Source organism: Phyllostomus discolor, chromosome 3 (assembly GCF_004126475.2).
Source record: "Phyllostomus discolor isolate MPI-MPIP mPhyDis1 chromosome 3, mPhyDis1.pri.v3, whole genome shotgun sequence".
In the NCBI taxonomy this organism is placed as follows: domain Eukaryota; kingdom Metazoa; phylum Chordata; class Mammalia; order Chiroptera; family Phyllostomidae; genus Phyllostomus; species Phyllostomus discolor.
Genome location: NC_040905.2, coordinates 163493046 through 163512237, shown reverse-complemented (window position 1 = coordinate 163512237; position 19192 = coordinate 163493046). Strand labels below are relative to the sequence as shown.

The 19192-nt window shown below is 41.0% G+C and overlaps 1 protein-coding gene across 2 annotated transcripts in view; it reads right to left on the bottom strand.

Annotated features, from left to right (window-relative positions):
• The window catches only part of LOC114490703 (histone-arginine methyltransferase CARM1-like), a 230287-nt gene that overhangs the window by 17596 nt on the left and 193499 nt on the right, over positions 1-19192 (bottom strand). For both annotated transcript variants that reach the window (XM_036021699.1, XM_036021697.1), the window contains 2 exons: positions 2741-2822; positions 1593-1678 (listed from right to left, as the gene is read on the bottom strand). In XM_036021699.1, coding sequence (XP_035877592.1) covers positions 1593-1678; positions 2741-2822 — 168 coding nt within the window. The remainder of the gene's footprint in view (positions 1-1592; positions 1679-2740; positions 2823-19192) is intronic.

The window sequence follows — 19192 nt, the reverse complement described above, 5'->3', positions numbered from 1 at the left end:
CAAAGGGCTAACTTCTTCCACTCTGCACCAGTCAGCACATTTCTAGAGGTTTCCATTGTACTTGTCACATTGAATTTGTTGGTATTGCGTGGTAATTACTACCTCCCATTTTTGGCATTCCTTTAAATGGACGATGAGCTCCTCAAGAGCAGACTTTAAAAAATTACCTTTTGTATCTGTGCATTCACCAGCACAGTAGCAGGCATGTGGAAGATCTCAATACATATTTGTTGAATCAGTGCACAAATGAATAGATGACATGTCTGGAAAACCAACAGAGTTTTCAAAAAAGTCCTTGGGACACAGGGAGTAGCCCAGAGCAGTAACTGAAGCCCACTGAAGCTCACTTTTGTCTGGACCTGACGGATTTATTACAGTTGTTCACACACACCGGTTCTCTTGCTCCAAGCACACAGTAGGTTTGCATTTATCCACTCACTTGAGTTTGGGTATGGCCATGTGATTTACTTTGACCAATTAAATGTGAACAGAAGTGAGATGTGTTGTTTCCAAGCACAAACTTTTATTTCCAGGACATACTTTGCCACACACCTCCCTTTTCCTCAGTAACTGGCATCATTGCAAACACAGGGTAGCACCAGCTCGACCGCTAGGGTGGGGGATGCTGGCAGAGCTGAAGCTGGTGCATGATGGGTAAACAGTGTAGGAGAGAAAGACACCTGAGCTATATAAGCCACTAAAGGATTTTTTTGTTACTGCAGCATGTTCTGCCCTTTGTCCTGTGTGATCTCAAGATAGATGATGCTTTGAGTCAGCCAGCCGTATTTTATAAAATCTGACCTGCTTCCTCATTGGTCTAAGCAAATTATTACCTGGCTGGGTCTTAAATTTCTTACCCAGAAAAAAAAATAAGAATATCGATCTTCTCAGGGAGAAAAGGACGAAAACACTAGTGAAGGGTACTTAAAGAGGATTCACATCACCATCTGAGAAATGAGTCTTCAGGGCACAGCCTCTTTAAGTGGAAGGAAAGAGGGCAAAAATTAACATTTATTGAGCAAAATGAGCCAGTGCCTATAAAAGATTTAGCACAGTACCTAGCACATCATAGGCACTCAACCAACTGCAGCTCTTCTTGTTGCTATCATGGGCATCGGCCTGGGTGAGTGGCTAAAGAGCCTACACTCCAGAGCTTTCCGAACAGTTCGAATTCTAGCTCTAATGACACATTAATTCTGTGACCTTACACAATTTATTGTTCCACTCTGCCTCATATCTGTCATTGGTAAAATGGACATAACAATAGTGCCATTTGCATAGGATTGCTGTGAAATTTAAAGGAGTCATGTATTGAGGGCTCAGAACAGTGTCTAGTTGCATAAGTACAAGCTATAACTGTTCAATTTTTCTCATTCAATTCTTAAAACAATCCCATGAAGGAGGCATCGTTATTCTTATTTTGCAATAACTGAAACTAGTGCTAATGTACCATTACTGTGTGTGACTCATACCTACAGTCTCTTGCCTGTGTGACTGTAAAACTTCAGTGCAAATCTCTGCACTGAAGTTTTGGGGATGGGAGAGTCAGGGAGGAAATTTAAAAATCTGGAGCAATGGTGAGTGGTACAAACCTGTGGAGATCTGCCTCTTCTGCATCCATAAAATTTACTGTGTACTTGACTGATCGAGCCATCAAAATCCTAATGTCAAAAGTGTCCTTGGGAAAAAAATACAAAGATATTATCTTTCTGTCAGAACAGACTGAACTCAAGCAAGTCTGCAGTCTAGCTTTCTTCCTGAAATTTTAAGTCAATAAGAGTAGGAATGTAGGAGGTGTGAGCTCAATGAGAATAATATTAATAATGCAAGTTAACATTTATTTAGTGGTAACTATATGCCAAGTAAGTAGTTTGTGGTTCACTAGGTTATATCAATCCTCACAGATTCTCCGGAGCAGGCATTTGGTGGTTTTGACCATCCAGAATTTACGTCTTCTCCACATTCCAAGAAGTTTTATAGGAACTAACTTTACTGGACAATCAAGTTTTTATCTAAACTCATTCTGGGGCTTTTCCCAAGTTATCAGAAAAAGGCATGCTCCTCCTTGGGACTTAGAGATCTAAAAACTTAAGCCTGGACTTTCTGCAGTCATCTTACTGCCATGAGTGGGGATCTTCCCTAGGAACAGACTTCGATCAGAGGAAATGGAGGTAAGTGATGAGGATAGAAAAATCAGATTCCAGTGATACTGTCTGAACTACAGCAGGTCCCTGAAGAAAGCACTATCTCGAAGCTTTGCATTCTTGAGAGCCGGTAATTCCATTTTAGCTTAAACTATTAGAGTTGGCTTTCCTTCCACTTACAACTGAGTTTCAGATGATCCAAACTTAAAGTTGTCTTAGGTTACACTGAAACCTGAATCTGTTCAACAGCAAAGCTTTTGTTCTAAGCTATTTATTCACAATGCTTCCTCTTCAATTATGCCTTGGACCACTAGAATCAATGAAAGAACGTGAAGTATTGAACAAGTATGAGGGCCAAGTGTGTGCAGGGGGTGGGGCTGAGCAGTAGGAGAATTAGAAGTTTCTTACTGAAAGGCAGTCCTCAAATCTCCTTGCTTTCAACAGCATCAATCTGAGACTTTTAGACTTGAAAACACAGAGCTCTTCTGTGATAGCACAGAGCCTGGGAGCACAGTGTATTGCATGCTCATGAGTGAGTGAGTGAATAAATCAACAGATAAACACACAGGGAAAAAGCCTGCCGAGGATGCACTTACTACTATTGGCTGTCTGAAGTATTCATCCACTGCAGCACCCCGGAGACTGGACAGGTTGACCCCATAGAAGCACTGCTGGTTCCTGAAATAGGCAGCATACAGAATCATCATGCATCTTGTCCCTCACCCGAGTTTCCAAGCCCAGCACAGAGGTGATGTGCAAAGCTCGCCACAGGTCCTCCCAGTTAGCCCTGGAACACATACGAGACCATGTGAAGGTCTTCCTACTGACCAGATTCCAACTGGTCAGTAGGAAGTGACAGAGAAGAAAATGCTTTCTAAGAATCTGCAGACCTGTATTTGACCTGTAGTTGGACAAGAGAGAAGGGAGGAGGTAGCTGAGGTAAAGGAAATTACTTTTGGGGAGATCACTGAGAAGGATATTTGGGGGCAGGAAGGCCTTCAGGCTCCTATCCTTGACTTCATGCCCCAAGGTGGCTGCTGGATCTGTGACATGTTGTCCAAGTCCCAAAATACAATTCTTGGGCTCTCTTGTGATCCTGACCCAGAGCCTAATTTTAGATCTCCAAAGCCTCTAGACACTCCTGTTGTTTTAGAGTATAGATTTCCCTTCTCTGTTCTTCTGCAGCCACTGGTCTGCATCTGCATGATGGCATTTGCTGTCATGGCAGACACTGGCAGTCACAAGTGAGGGATGGCTGTGTCTGGTGGTGAACTGCAGCTGGATTGTCACAGCCCATTGTGAGCATTTCTTCTCAGTTCTGTGATCAGTGACAGCTGGCTCATAGAAACCAGCAAGTGCTACAAATCCTGCCTCCCGCCTTCAGTGAGCCAGCTGTAAAGCATTCACCAGCACACCCCTGGTATGGCAGCACAGCATGTACCCTTTGGCACATTGTCGAATGGTCTTGGCTATTTAGGGAAGAGATCTAGCACCTGGATTAAGACTAGCTTTGTCCAAACTCTGCCACTGAGTAGCTGTGTGCCTTGGGCGAGGCACGTGGGCTCTGTCTTAGTTTCCTTATTTCTACAATAGAAATAATGGAATGCTCACTTTGTAGGGTCTCTGAAAGGGTTAAATGAGTCACTGCAAGTAAAGCACTTTGAGCAGTGCTTGGCATTTTGTTACTGCTGTGGAAGTGTTGACTATCATTCTCTGAACTTCACTTCAGATCAGCATTGGGCACTAGGGCTATAGCTCCCAATGACTGTACCACAGGATTACTTGGAGGAGCTTGTTAAAAATTCAAATTCCCAGGTTCAACTTCAGAAAGGCTTGGGGCCTTACCACTAAAGATGGAAGGCCTTTATCCTGAGAATGAAAAGATGTGTATCTAAGGGTTTGTATTATATAGCCTGTGATTCAGATGGGAATTTAATTCATCAGTCTCCATCTCCCCCCCCCCCAATCCCATGCCCACCAACATGAAGAAAAGAGAGAGACAAAAACAAACAAAACACAGAATAAACATTAAAAAATTGTGGTGCAATTAGATTTTGTTGGAAGGAACAGCCAAAGTAAGGCTCTAAATCAGGAGGCAAAGGCTCAGATACCCCATGAGAGGCAGGGAAGCATAATAATGTGAAGTTGACAATCAGCCCTCAACCTCCAAGTGAAATGCAAGCCCCACAGCACCACTTATAGTTCCTGAAGGGTTTGTCCTATTTCTCATCTCCGAGCCTTTGCTTCTTTTCCCTTCCACCTAGAACGCCCCTTTCCTTCTACTACCCTGTTAATTCCTACTCAAACTTTATGAATCAGATAAAATATTTCCATCTAAAATGTAAAACCCTGTGTTACAATAAAATATTCAAGTTTACTTAAATATTTTATTCAATTAAAAATATTTTTCTTTTTTTATTGTTGTTCAATTACAGTTGCCCCAAATTTCTCCCCATTGCTCTCCCTTGCCCTGCCCACACCCTGCTCCCACAGTCAACCCCAACCCCATTGTCCTTGTCCATGGGTCCTTTATACATGTTCCTTGACTAGACCCTTCCCCTTCTTTCTCTTGTTATCCCTCTCCCCCATCCCTTCTGCTCTGTCAGTTTGCTCTTTATTTCCATGTTTCTTGTTCTACTTTGCTCATTTGTTTGTTTTTTTTTAAAGATTTTATTTATTTATTTTTAGAGAGGGAAGGGAGGGAGGGAGGGAGGGAGAGAGAGAGAGAGAGAGAGAGAAAGAAAGAGAAAGAGAGAGAAACATCAATGTGTGGTTGCTGGGGGTTATGGCCTGCAACCCAGGAATGTACCCTGGCTGGGAATCAAACCTGGGACACTTTGGTTCCCAGCCCGCGCTCAATCCACTGAGCTACGCCAGCCAGGGCTGCTCATTTGTTTTGTTCACTGGGTTCCACTTATAGGTGAGGTAATATGGTATTTGTCTTTTTCCGCCTTACTTATTTCATTTAGCATAATGCTCTCCAGTTCCTTCCATGCTGTTACAAAGGGTAGGAGTTCTTTCTTTCTGCTGCATAGTATTCCATCATATAAATGTACCACAGTTTTTTGATCCACTCATTTACTGATGGGTATTTAGGTTGTTTCCAGCATTTGGCTATTGTAAATAATGCTGTTATGAACAGCGATGAATCACACTTGATCACGGGGTATAATCTTTTTAATGTATTGCTGGATTAGGTTTGCCAATATTTTGTTGTGGATTTTAGCACCAATATTCATCACCAATATTGGCCTGTGGTTTTCTTTCTTTGTTGTGTCTTTACCTGTTTTTTGGGATTAGGATAACACTGGCCTCTTAAAAAGAGTTCAGGAGTCTTTTCTTGAATTTTTTGGAAGAGTTTGAGAAGGATAGGAGTTAGCTTTTCCCTAAATGTTTGGTAAATTCACCTGTGAAGCTGTCTGGTCCAAGGCTTTTGTGTGATGGGAGTTTTTTGATTATTGCTTCAATTTCACTAGCTGTTATAGATCTATTCAGTTTTGGAAGATTATTTGTTCATAGAAACTTTTCCATTTCACCCAAGTTGTCAAATTTCTTGACATATAGTTGTTCATAGTGCTTCCTGACAATCTATTGTATTTCTGTGGTATTGGTTGTAACTTCTCCTCTTTCATTTCTGATTTTATTTACTTGGATCCTCTTTCACTTTTTATTGACGACTCTCTGGTTAAAGGCTTGTCAATGTTGTTTATCTTTTCAAAGAACCAGCACCTGGGTTTATTGATCCTTTGAGTTGTTCTTTTAGTCTTTATATCATTTAAATCTGCTCTGATCTTGGTTATTTCCTTCCTTCCACTTGCTGTGGGCTTTGTTTGTTGTTGCTCTTCTAGTTCTTGTAGATGTAGGATTACGCTGTTTATCTGAAATTTTTCTCTCTTTTAGGTAGGCCTGTATTGCTATAAACTTCTCTCTCAGAACTGCCTTTGCTGTTGTGTGTTCATTTTCATTTGTTTCCAGAAACTTTTTGATTTCTTCTTTGATCTCATTCTTGACCCATTCATTGTTTAACAGTATGTTATTCAGTCTCCATGAATTTGAATGTTTTTGAGTTTTTTTCCTTGAGGTTGGTCTCTAGTTTCAGGCCATTGTGATCTGAGAAAATGCTTGATATGGTTTCAATTTTCTTGAATTTGTTGAGGATTGTTTTGTGTCCTACCATGTGGTCTATCTTTGAAAATGTTCCATGTGCATTTGAAAAGAATGTATATTTTGCCTCTTTGGGATGAAAGGTTCTGTATATATCAATTAAGTCCAATTGATCTAGAGTTTTGTTCAGTGCCACAATATTCTTATTCTTTGTTTGGAAGATCTATCCATTGTTGACAGTGGGGTATTAAAATCCCCTACTATAAATGTGTTGCTGTCTATATCTTTCTTGAAGCCTTCAGACTTTCCTCACATATTTGGGTGCTCGTATGTTGGGTGCATATATATTTACAATGGTTATATCTTCTTGATGGATTCTTCCCTTAGTATTATGAATTGTTGTCCTTCTCTGTCTCCTTTTATGGACTGTGTTTTAAAATCTATTTTGTCTGACTGTATTGTTACCCAGGCTTTTTTTTTTTTCATGTCCATTTGCTTGGAATTTTTCCCCATCCTTTCACCTTCAGTCTCTGCAGATCTTTTGTTCTGAGGTGGGTCTCTTGTAGACAGCAAATATGCAGGTATGCTTCCTTTTCCATTCTTATCTTTTGACTGGAGCATTTAATCCATTTACATTTAAGATTATCATTGATAGATACTTATTCATTGCCATGTTTCCCTTTGTCCTCTGTTCCTCTTTTTCTTCATTTTTTTAAAGCAGTCCCTTTAATATGTCTTACAATGCTGGTTTGGTGGAGATGTATTCTTTAAGCCTCTTTTGTCTGGTAAACTCCTTATTTAGTGCCCTATTTTATTTAATTTTTAAAAGGTTTTACTTATTTATTTTTAGAGAAAGGGGAAAGGAAGGTGAAAGAGAGGGAGAGAAACTCAATGAACGGTTACCTCTCACATACCCACTACTGGGGACCTGGTCTGTAACCCAGGCATGTGCCCTGACAGGAAATTGAACCAGCAGCACTTTGGTTCATAGGCCTGTGCTCAGTTCACTGAGCTACACCAGCCAGGGCTTAGTCCCCCATTTTAAATGAGAGCTTTTCTGGGTATAGTAGTCTTGGTTGCAGGCCTTTGCTTTTTATTACTTGGAATATTTCTTGCCATTCCCTTCTGCCTTATAGTGTTTCTGTTGAGAAGTCATCCAATAACCTTATCAGATCTCCTTTATATGTCACTGTTTATTTCTCCCTTACTGCCTTTAAGATTCTCTCCTTGTCTTTGAATTTTGCCATTTTAATTTTGATATGTCTTGGAGTGGGCCTGTTTGGGTTCATCTTGATCGAGACCATCTGTGCTTCCTGGACTTGCATGACTTTTTCTCTCACCAAGTTAGAGAAGCATTCTGTCATTACTTTTCAAATAGGTTTTCTATCCCTTGCTCCTCTTTTTCTCCTTTTGGTATCCCTATTATACGAATATTATTACGTTTCATGTTGTCCTGCAGCTCCCTTAACCCCTCTTCATTCTTTTTGAGTCTTTTTTCATTTTGTTGCTCTGTCTGGGAATTTTTTTCTACCTTGTTCTTCAGCCCACTGATTCGATCCTCTGCTTTATCTAACCTGCTTTTCATTCCTTCTACTGAGTTCTTCATTTCAGATATTGTATTTTTCATTTCTTTCTGTCTCTTATTGATAGTTTCGATGTCCTTTTTCATCCTGGTATAGTTTTCTGTAAGTTCCTTGTAGCTTCCCTGGAGGGTTTTTTTGGTTTTTTGTTGTTGTTGTTGTTGTTGTTTTTGTTTTTGTTTTTTTTGGTAGTTCTCACTGAGCTCCTTGAACATCTTTATAACCATTATTTTGAAATCTATGTCTGATAGTTTGTTTAGCAGCCTTTCTGGGGATTCTTCCTTTCCTTTCAATTAGGAGTTGTTTCTTTGTTTCCCCATTTTAGGTGGTTCTTCTAGTTTGTTTCTGTGCAATAGTTTGATCTGCTTTGACTCCTTGTCTTCTGTGCAGGGGACCTATGGGACTCAGTAGTGCAGTCTCCTTGATCTCCTGAGCTTAATGCTCTTGGGCTTCCCTTTATGCAGTTTATGTGGGCTCTCTGGTTGTAATTGGGTTTTGGTTGCTGGGTCATTCTTTGGTGGGTCCTTCCCCCCACTTGGCTGACTTAGAGTCACCCCACCCACCACATTTTGTATACTATTATATAGGTGCTGCCAGAACATAACCAAATGGTCCAGGAAACAAACCCACACCTGCAAAATAGCCCCCACCCACAACCACAGTATCAAGAGCACATGAGCCAATATTAGTAAAGGTGTAAAAGATTAAGACTATTATAAGAAAGGAAAAATGAATATGAGATTATTAACTGCAAGAAAAGTGATTTTGCAAGGGTAGAGAGAGGAGCAATAGTAAGAATAGGGAATAGAAATAAGGTGAAGAAAGAAAATAAAATTTACATTGTAAATAAAAGAGGGAGGAGGGAAGGTGGAATGGAGTAAGAGAAGGGAAGTGTATAGTATTAGATTTAAACTGAATTAAAAAAATATATTTTTTCTCTCTCTATATATATACATATATAGACTAGCTTTGTCTAGACTATATATATATATATATAGTCTATATATATATATACATACATATATATATATATATATAGAGAGAGAGAGAGAGAGAGAGAGAGAGAGAGAAAAGAAACAACACCACTACCAACAAAGAATATATATAAAAATAATAGGGACCTAATTGGAGAAAAAGATCCACCACAGCAATAGCAACAACAGATGAACTAAGGTTTATATAGGTGGGATGGGAATAAGAAGGGAAAAAAAGAAAAGCTTAAGAGATGTCTAAAGGAAAGCAAAGTTATTTTGAAAGGATAGAGGGAGAATGAATACTGAGTGAGGAATGAAAACAGGCTGAGGCAGTGAAAAATTAAAATTTAACATGAAAAATAAGAAAGGGCAGGAGCAAGACAAAATGGACTAGGAGAGGGGAACAGTAAAATTCGAGATTTGAAATACAAAAATAGTGACTATCTAGAAATAAGATTGAAAAAAGGCAACAACAACCACCTTATCTATAGCCAATGAGCAAAGATTGATAATGATGGAGAGAGAATATATTTTAAGAATGAGAAAAAGAGTGTGAGGTCACTAATGGCAATTATAAGAGGGGCTGGAGGGGAAAATAACAGTATGAGTGCAGAATAAAAACAAGTTGTGGCAAAAAAGAAAAATAGAATTTATGACAAAACTAAGAAGAGGAAAAAATGTAAAATGGAGTAGGAGGAAGAGCAAAATATGAGATATGAAATATACTATAATATAAAACCTGGTGACATACAAAGCCCAAACTTGAAGGATAGGAAATGAATGTTAAGAAGCTATGCAGGAGAAAAGATAGCACCTTGTTGTACCTGTCTCTATTGTCTCTGCTCTCCTTGGTTTAATAAATCAGGGCCCGAGGAACTGTGTAGCATGTAGTGTCTGGTAGAGCTTTTTCTCCTTTCCCCTGTGGAAATGTGCACAGCAGGATACTCCTGAGGCTGGACTAGCTGACCTGTACAGCCTGTAATCTGGTAGGGTTGGGCTCACCTGTCTATGAGGAGATCTGGCTGGTCTCAGCAAATCTGAGGCGTTCAGCTCCTGAGTTCTAGTCCCAAGCTTGCCACTCTCTTGCAGGGGGGTCAGGCCCAAATTCTCCAGTCTCGACAGCCCCAATACTCATGAGCTGTGCTGAGTCAGGCCTCACTGTTCCTTCAGTGTACTCCACCCCTTTGAGTTTTTGGTTAGCAAAGCCACTGTGCCAGCACACAGGTGTGCGAGCCTGGGTCCCTGCCGAGTCTGGGTCACACCTCAGCTCCCCTTTCAAAAGTTTCTGTGTGGTCTCCATGCTGTAGCACCATTCCCTGGGGAGCATGTTCTCCATGCACTCCCCATCCCCCCAAAATCACACAGTCTCTCATGGTCAGGGCTGGCCACTGCCTTCCAGAGTCTCAGACAGTTTTAGATAGTTTCTCTCTGGATCTTTCCCAGATGGTGTTGGGAAGAGCCCTGCAGCTATAGTATAACGCAGGGCAGTGGTGGCATGCTGACCCCACTCCCTCCAGAGCTTGTCAGCCCCAGGCAGGCCTGCTCCCTCAGTGCTATTTCTGGGGCCCATACCTCCCAGGCCTTCTCTCTCCCTTCTGGTAGCTCATGGCTACTGAGCTGGTCTGCCACCACCCAGACTTTGTGTAGCCTGAAGTGCTGGGCTGGGCAGCTGGCTCACTTAGAAAGCCTGGGCTGCTTGCCAGCTCCTGGGTGCCCTGCAGGAGGGCCAGTTCTTGCACACTGCCATGGACTCCCTGCATTCTTGTCCATGTATGAGTTTATTCACAGATGCTCTCATTCACTCCCGGCTCTGTGTTTTGACTGCTAGTCCTGTCAGTGTCTGGGAACAAGTGGACAGAGCTGCCAGCTACTCTGTCACCATTTTGGATCTCAGAAGTATTTTCTTTTTCATCAGTGTATATTTAGCACTTGGAATGGGACCTTATATGCTGTTAAGACTGAAAATCTTAAGTCTTAAGATCTGTGGTGAAGATCTATCTATCTATCTATCTATCTATCTATCATCTATCATCTTAATGAATGAATTCAGAAACTGGTGTCCTATATGGCCCTATATGTGGGCACAGGTGCCAATAAGAATAATGGAGAAATGGAAAATTATTCCCTGAAGTTTCTTCAGATTTGTTACTTGTTTCTTAATCTTTTCCTTCTACCAGGGGCCAGAGCCAGGCTGGCCCACAGGTAAAGCAGAACAGTGCTGCATTATCATTATATAAACACAACTGAAAACAAGCTCCTATAATCCTAGAAAATGCTTAGAAACAGAACACTACATTTAAACAATCTTTTCAGTATTTCAAAGGTGATGGACATATTCTTAGGGGAAATAAGTCATTGTCACAAAATTTTTATTGGAGGGAAAGAGGAAAGGGATGGAGAGAGAGGGAAAGGGGAAAGAGAGGAGTGAGAGGAGGAGAGATAAAAGAGAAAGAGGGGAGGGTCAGATAAAGACAGAGGATGACAGGCAATTTCCCAGGGAGTCCAGAAGGAAGGACACAACCTTGTCCTCCATTTAGAATCCCCTGTAAAGGTTTTTAAAAGTGCTGATGCCTGGACTGCATCCCATCTGTCCCACACCCACCCCTCACCCCCCACCCCTGCCAAGTGGTGAGTTATTTGATTTGGGGGTACAGCCCTGGTTGCTTGTTTCCAAAGTTCAACAGGTGATTCTACTGTGTAATCAGGGTTGAATACTACTAACTTAGCTCTTCTAGAATCCTGGCCAAGTAGATGAAAGAGAAAACCCCAAGAGCAAAGACAGCCCTCCACCTGGCTGTGGCTGAGGTTGAGAATGGCTTTCCATCCTTTGCATACAACCACACCTCTCAGGGGTGCCCAGGCTGTGCCATTTGCTTTGTGTGTTCAGTACCAATTAAAACCCAGCAGCCATGACCAGTGTGGTGCAAATGGGCACCATTCCTTGGGCAGACGGAGAGTTGTGGGCACAGAGCCCACTGCCTGGGCTTTAAAAACTTTCTGGCTGGACCATTTTTCTAATTCTTAGAAATCTCAAATCTTCTTCTGAAATGCATCATAAAATAATTAAAGCAGATGGGAGCTGGCATCTCTCTGGGTCTCCTAAGATGCACTAGGGGAGTGGGGTGGGTTAGGAAATGAATCTGTTGACTTGCAAGCTGGGGATAAGTTCCATTGTTTTCATCATCTGTGGGTTTTATTTTCTGAGTTAACTTATGACTCCTTTATGAGTGCATAAGACAGAATCTATGTGGGTTTTTTGTCCTGACTTCCACATTCCAAGTGTACTCCCCCTCCCTTCCCCTCCTTCTTCTCCACAATACATGCAACATCTGGAAATACAAGTCCTGCAAATACAGTCTGGAAGGAAAACCACCTTACTATTGGATATGCCTAAACATACACAGAGTGCAGAAAAAGAGGCAATCCACTTACCATGACATTGACTTATGCACATTCTCCACATAGAGCCTCACTTGAGGAAGCACCCAGGAGAACCTGTCTCTCTCCGGTCTGTTTTGTTTTTGTTGTTTCTCCTTTAGCTCACCTTGGTCTTTTGTTCCTCTTTTCCCTCCACACATCTCCTCTCCCCACCAGTGTCCTGTATCTGTCTTAGGTGGAGGGTGATATAGCCTTAGGTTCTCTTGCAGAAGTTAGCACTGCTCTTTCAGATTCAACAGATGAGAGCTTCTCTACACAAATGCTCCTTTCTTTTGCTAATATGAACACACTCTCATAGTGTAACTCAGATATTTTACTTTAACAAAAATCTTTGCTTCTTCATTTTAACAAAAGAACTCACTCCTATTACAAACTGTCTTCCTTTAAAAAGACCAAAAAAAATAAAAAAGAAAAGAAAAAGAAGGAAGGAGATAAGAGGGAGGAAAAACCTATGCTGCTCTTTGACAATTAAACAGCTTTTGGGTATCTTCATGTACTACACTCCACCAAAATCAGCAACCAAGGGTATACCAAACTGACGAAAGATGCATATTACCCTCAGAACTAGAAACGAAAAATAAGGATCCAAGAATGTCAACTAAGTCAAACATGATGATGAGAACACAGTGTAAGAGGGTGGTTGGAATGGCCTGGTGGGAGTCTCTGATAAAAGGATATATGTCTAGGAACAAATTGCATCTTTATTCAATTTTTTACATAGGACTTAAGGTTTGGTTGTTTCTGAAACTTTTCTGCATCGACAGAATGCAGATATATCACTGTGCAAAGTGGTATTTATAAAGATGCCCAGCTCATTATGCAGCTTATATTTTACATGTGCTATATTTATATACATTTTGTATTTGTGAAAATATGTTTTTTAGTATAAAGGAGGGGAGGAAATGAATGCACAGGCTTAAAAGAAACAAAAGTTCAGCCTGTGCTTCTTCTGTAAGAAGAGAGAGAAAGCCTGTGACTCTGTAAAGGAATCTGTGGAGTATTTCCTAAGTATGCCAACACGAGTCTAGACATAACTGGCTTGCACAGGAGTTGGACCTATGGAAGCCTGTACCAAACGGAAGAGTGAATCGGTCAAGACAACTGTGGTAGACATCTTTTGTTTGCTCTACCAGCAAATAGTTGCTCTTCTGGCAATGGCACCAGATCTTCTTCTGGGAGATACCTCTTCACCACTCTCAGTTCTTGTGGTTTGGATGGTCTTGACTCTGCCCTTAGCTCTGAAGACTGGCATGTGGCTCAGTTGTAGCCAATCAGAGCATCTCTTCTCCCTGGCCTTGGCAATGGACCCAGAGTTAAACATCTGACTCAATGAAAGTCAAGTCTAAGTCATTTACTCATAGTGTTACAAAGGAGAAGTAGACATGGAGCTATGAGTCTATAAATCTGGATTAGCTGGAAAACACGTTTGCTGCCATGAGGAAAATGTCTATCCAAGAATAAAGCCCAGCTGACAGAGAAAGCAGAGGGAGAGGGAATGGGAGCCGGAGGGGGAGAGAGAGACCAACCTGACCCAATGAGTGGGTCTGTGCCCTGAATCCATTTGTACCTGAGAAGGTAAATCTGCTCTTGGGCTTTTCAGATGCATTAGTCAGAAATATTGTTTTTCTTAAATCACTTTCATTGGGTTTTTAGTTTCTTAAAACCAAAAGTGAAAAGAAAATAGTTAATACAAGTCTGCCAGTATATGCTATGAATATAATTCTAATGAATAGTTTTGCCTAATTCAGTGGAACCCTAATTCTGTGAGTACTGAACTAGATTGTTTTAACAATTAGAACCAGGCCAGGGCACGGTCAGATGGATGTCTGCTGGACGTGGCAGTTCTGTCTGGAAGTGTGCATCTCTGATGCCACAGGATCCAGAAACTAAAATACTACATCCCTGACTACACAGGGCTGGATGGGCCTGGTGGAAGAATATTATGGAAGAGCTATGAATTTGGCAGAGGTAACAAAATAAAAGATGAATATAGAAATTGAGACTTATTGTATAAACAAAAGCCAGATAAGTTCAAGAAGTGCACATATGAACAGAGAAGCAAAGGAAATATCAAGAAAAAATACTGGGTAGTTCAAAGGAAATTATAGTTCCAGGAATAACTGAAATATAATGAAACAAGGACAGTGGCCTATGAAAGTCCAAACATCTCTCTGATGACTAGTGACATTGAGCATTTTTCATATGTCTACTGGCCATCTGTATGTCCTCTTTGGAGAAGTATCTATTCAGGTCTTTTGTTCATTGTTTAATTGAAGTTTTTACTTTTTTTTGTTTGTTGAGTTTTATAAGTTCTTTATAAATTTTGGATATTAACCTCTTATAAGAGGTATCAGCAAATATGTTCTCCTATTCAGTGGGTTTTCTTTTCATTTTGTTGATGGTTTCCTTTGCTGTGCAAAACCTTTTCAGTTTGATGTAGTCCCATTTGTTTATTTTTTCTTTTATTTCCCTTGCCTAAGGGAAACAAAATATATCAGAAACAACATACCAGAAAAAATATTGCTAAGGGGTATGAACAGACAAAACAGTGTACAGATGATGTATTGAAGAGTTGTGCACCTGAAACTTGTATAGTTTTGTTAACCAGTGTCACCCCAATAAATTAAAAAAAGAAAGAAGAGAAATATGTCAACATAACAGTTGTTAAGACTGTGATAAATTAATGTTCAAGTAAGGTATACACAAAAGATATCAATACATATTTTTAAAGAATATAAAAAAAGAGAATGCCAACATGATTGTGTTGGTCACGACAGTATTCGCGCAAAAGTTCCTTCTCTGTGATACTCTGTGCATATCCTTAGCTTCTGACAAAAATATGGCTGTACCACATGGTCATTTGAAAGGTTCTTATTTGGTCCACATGGTATTTCTGTGAACCAGTGATTCTCAGGGCCAAATATAATTTTGGGAAAGATCAAAAGTCCTAAAACTCTACCTACACCAAAAGAATCTTTAGTAGATATTCCAGTTTGGGGGAAGAATTAGCCTAAGAACACACTGTCCATTATTTTCACAGCAGAATTTAGCAGCTTATCCATTCAGTTGAACGGTTTTCCTTGCAAATAATGTGTTTCTCAGCAGCACCATGGTCAAGGCATCTGGCAGATTCAGAGTGGAACAACTGCTACAGCTTTCCACCACTGCCGTTGCTGATACCACTCAGTCAGATCTGCCCTTGTTGTGCAAGGTGGATGTGTACCATCCACTCACAATTCTCTGATAAGGAAACTGATTTCTTTTCTTTGTGTTCCTTAAGTGGCATATCACCATTTAATGGTCAGATCCACTCAGTCTTACCTGTCTCTGGCACCCTCAGCTATGTGTCCTACCCCTGCTATGTCGAGGCGTGCACTCATCTGACCACACATGAGCACAACCCAACAGTGCTTCCCCTCAGACCTGCACCATCCATCTCCCCCCTCCGTCCCCAGGACGCCCCTGTTGACTTTGGGTCATGAGATGCCTTGACACCCATCTGGTGCCCACACATGCACAACCCAGAAGTGTGGGCTAATGTTGCAGGGTGAACAGCTGACCAATGGGGAGATAAGAGCCAGTGGATACATTCACTTCTCTCCCTCCCTCTGTGTAAACTGTCCTGAGATGTGGTTCAATTGACCTCTTGAAGATGGTCCTAAAAATTCAAGGCTATCTCTTGGTGTTTGACACCACATGGTGGTCAGCTGAGGAATATACTTTTGTACTCACTCCCTCCTTGCCTGTCTCACTCTTGTTTCTCCTCATTCTTGTTGCACTGGGATTGCATTGGAGTAGTAGCTTCTAAACTTTGTCTAAGACCCTGATTCCTGGTGACCCCAAGCAAAGACAACTAATATGAGGTATGGCACTAGAATGTAGACCCTCAGGATGGAATTACTCACCAGTTTGATGACAATAGAATCCTCATTGCTAGTGGGCAGTGATAACCCAAGCTTGGCATGTGGTCTCATCGCAGTTATTAAGGATCCCACCGGTGGTTAATTAGAAGGCAGTGAAGGTAGAAGGTGAAGCATTGGGCTATACAATAACTGTGTGCTTGAAGTTTTGGGGTGATAATAATTATATGGATTCAGAAGTAGGCAAGTCTCTGTTAAAAGCATTAGAAGCATTGCAAAAGCAAACTTACATTCTCAGGCCAGCCAACTCCCAACTTAAGACATACTGTGAAATCCAGAGAACTTCTTTAGCAGAATTTAAGGGAATTCCTATCTCCAGGCCTGCTGTGCTGAAGGTCAGGTACAGAATTTGACAGTTCCTGAAACTAGAATTGTGCCACTTCCCCATCCCAAAATGAGATAATGAAACAGTAATAGTGGAAGAGCCGTAAAGGAGATTGGATGTGCAACCTTGGCAGGTCTCCTGTTTCACAGTTGGGGCCTTGAGGGAAAGAGTAGGGCTCTGGGAGCTGGGGTTGGGATAAGTGAGGGGGCAAGGCAAAGAACCCTGAAGACACATTCCCAACTCACTTGGCTCCTTCAGGGTCAGTAGGAGCAGAATCCCTTTCCCTGTCGGCAGCAGAGAATAGCTCCCCTTTGCCCGAAGACTGCACAACTCCTTCTGAAGCTAGTGCATTGCAAGATAATTTTGTTCCCCTCAGGATCTGCCTCACTATTTACCATGACCTCCAGGCTAATGGTCCCTCACTGTTGTCAGGCTGATAACTCCAGCACATACAGCCTGAGCAGTAAGTACAATTCCTAGTCCAGGAGAAGATAACTTATGCACCTAAGAAACTGCAGAAGCCAGTTCATATTTTCTGCTGAGAACCAGGAAAACATATATGGGAATGGACTAGGGCAGAGTGTAAGTCAAGTTAGGTACATGGGGCACTCACAGGGTTCAATGCTCTACCAAGACATCTGTCCTAACGGTCTGCTGGGAAACTGCTTTGAAGTGTGGTCATCATGATGGCCTGTCCCTGAGACACAGATTCCAGAACTTCTGCAGCACAGTACTGAGGAAAGGATCAGGAGGCTCAGAGAGGTGGAAATAGGAGAGGAATTTACTATACAATATTTAAGAACATTCACCTGACTATGTTCTCAGGCAAAGCCCAGGAAACCCTCCTTTTATAAAGGCAGCCAGGAATAAACCTGTGAGCAAGCAGTGGCATTTTTGAGATGCTTGGGGTGGTTGTCCTCAGTAGATCATGATAGGTGGTGTCGCCATTAACTTGTGCTCCCAATGAGCACAATTTGGGTGGAATTTCAGAATGTCAGAAGCAATAAAGCATGAATGAACTGTCATAGGCGAGAATGTCATAATTACTGTGCTGGACGGCAAGGCTGGAGTGGCAATAAGGGTACCTTGACCCACAGGGACCTGCACTGGTTGCTAACACCGAGTTGGCTAAAAAGTTTGTTTAGATAGAAGGAGAGAGCCGACATACTCAAAATATCCAAATCAATGAAGTTATTGGTAAAAATGAAAAATGTGTCTTTTATTTTGCAGAAAAAACATAGTGGTCTTTTTGGCCAACCTAGTAGACCCTAGTGTTATCAAAGAGGTGAAGGAAATGCAGTCTCGAGGACAGTACTCAGTCTGTACAACAATGACAACAACAGCTTGCTAGCTGGTGAACAGGCTGATGAAATCAGCTCTCACAGTGGAACGAGTGGGTCCCTCACCCAATGTGCAGATCTAATCTCCAGATTTGGCTTACAACTCCAGAGACCACTGGTCCATGACTGGAGTGGAGGCCCAGTCCTGGGCAGGACTCCACTGCATCACCACAAGCACCTGGGGCCGATATGCCCCAATCTTTCTCCACAGGGACCTGGGTTTCTGTGACAAAGCAACTGTGTTGGAGAAAGGAGAGTATCTCAATTTTTAAAATAATGTTAGATAAAAAAGGTGAACTGATACTGATACCAGGGAATGTAGTGTGCCTCTGGTTAGTGAGGGCTGGTGGAGGACAGGCATTAAATGAGCACTTGGAACACCCACCCTGTGTTACCGCTGTAGCCCTGGCTGTACAGGTGGGGTAGATATATGCAGCATCTGGCAGAAGCAGCGCACTGCCCTGAGGCTGAGACTCCCCACACCCAGGTAGGTAATACTGTTACCTTTAATTTATAAATAAAGAAACTGTCTCAGAGAAATTGAATTGAATTGGCTAAGGTTTTATAGTTAGTAACTGACAGAACCAAGAATTAAACACAGCTCAGTCTGGCTCCAGAGTCTGGTCTGATTCATACAGTTTTTAACTGCTGCCTTTTTGCCCAAGCTTTTATGTTCCATAACTGTAATAAATGTAAAATAAATGTAATAAATATTCTCAAACTACTTGAGAATATTTGGTTATTCCTCTTAATTGATCCTATGAATACATATTCTTTTATACGAGAATCCATTTAAAATTTTATTTAAAGGCTTTGGTTAAAACCCCTGAACCAATTATTTTCAATAATGCCAGTAGTACCTATCACATAAAAAAAGTTTTACAGCTGAGAATGATAATTCTTCATGACTGAGTCTTACTCTCAAGAGATACTTTTCAGAATCTTAATTAATAAGGGCCAGGAAATCTTAATCAAGTAAGAAAATTATTTTTGTACGTGGTTACTACTAGCATCAGAATGTGGTAATCTTGTCTACTAAGAGAGAACCCCATCATTGGTTATTTAGAAAGGGTAAAGTTATATGCTTACCATATACTTAAAATAAAATTAATTTTAGAGTTAAATGTAAATTTTAAAATGTTAAATGGAAAAAGTGAAACATGAAAGAAGTAGAAGGAAATTAATACCAGACTCAGGGTAGGGAAGCCCTTTCCCAAATAAAAGAGTAAAAAAGAAAGTATAAAAGAAAATATAGGTAGATCTAGCTACATAAAAATCTTTCACTTCTTTTGTGACAAAAACCATCACAAAGAAGATTACAAGGTAAATTAAAAATTTTCAACAAAATACAAGTCTTAATGTCCTTA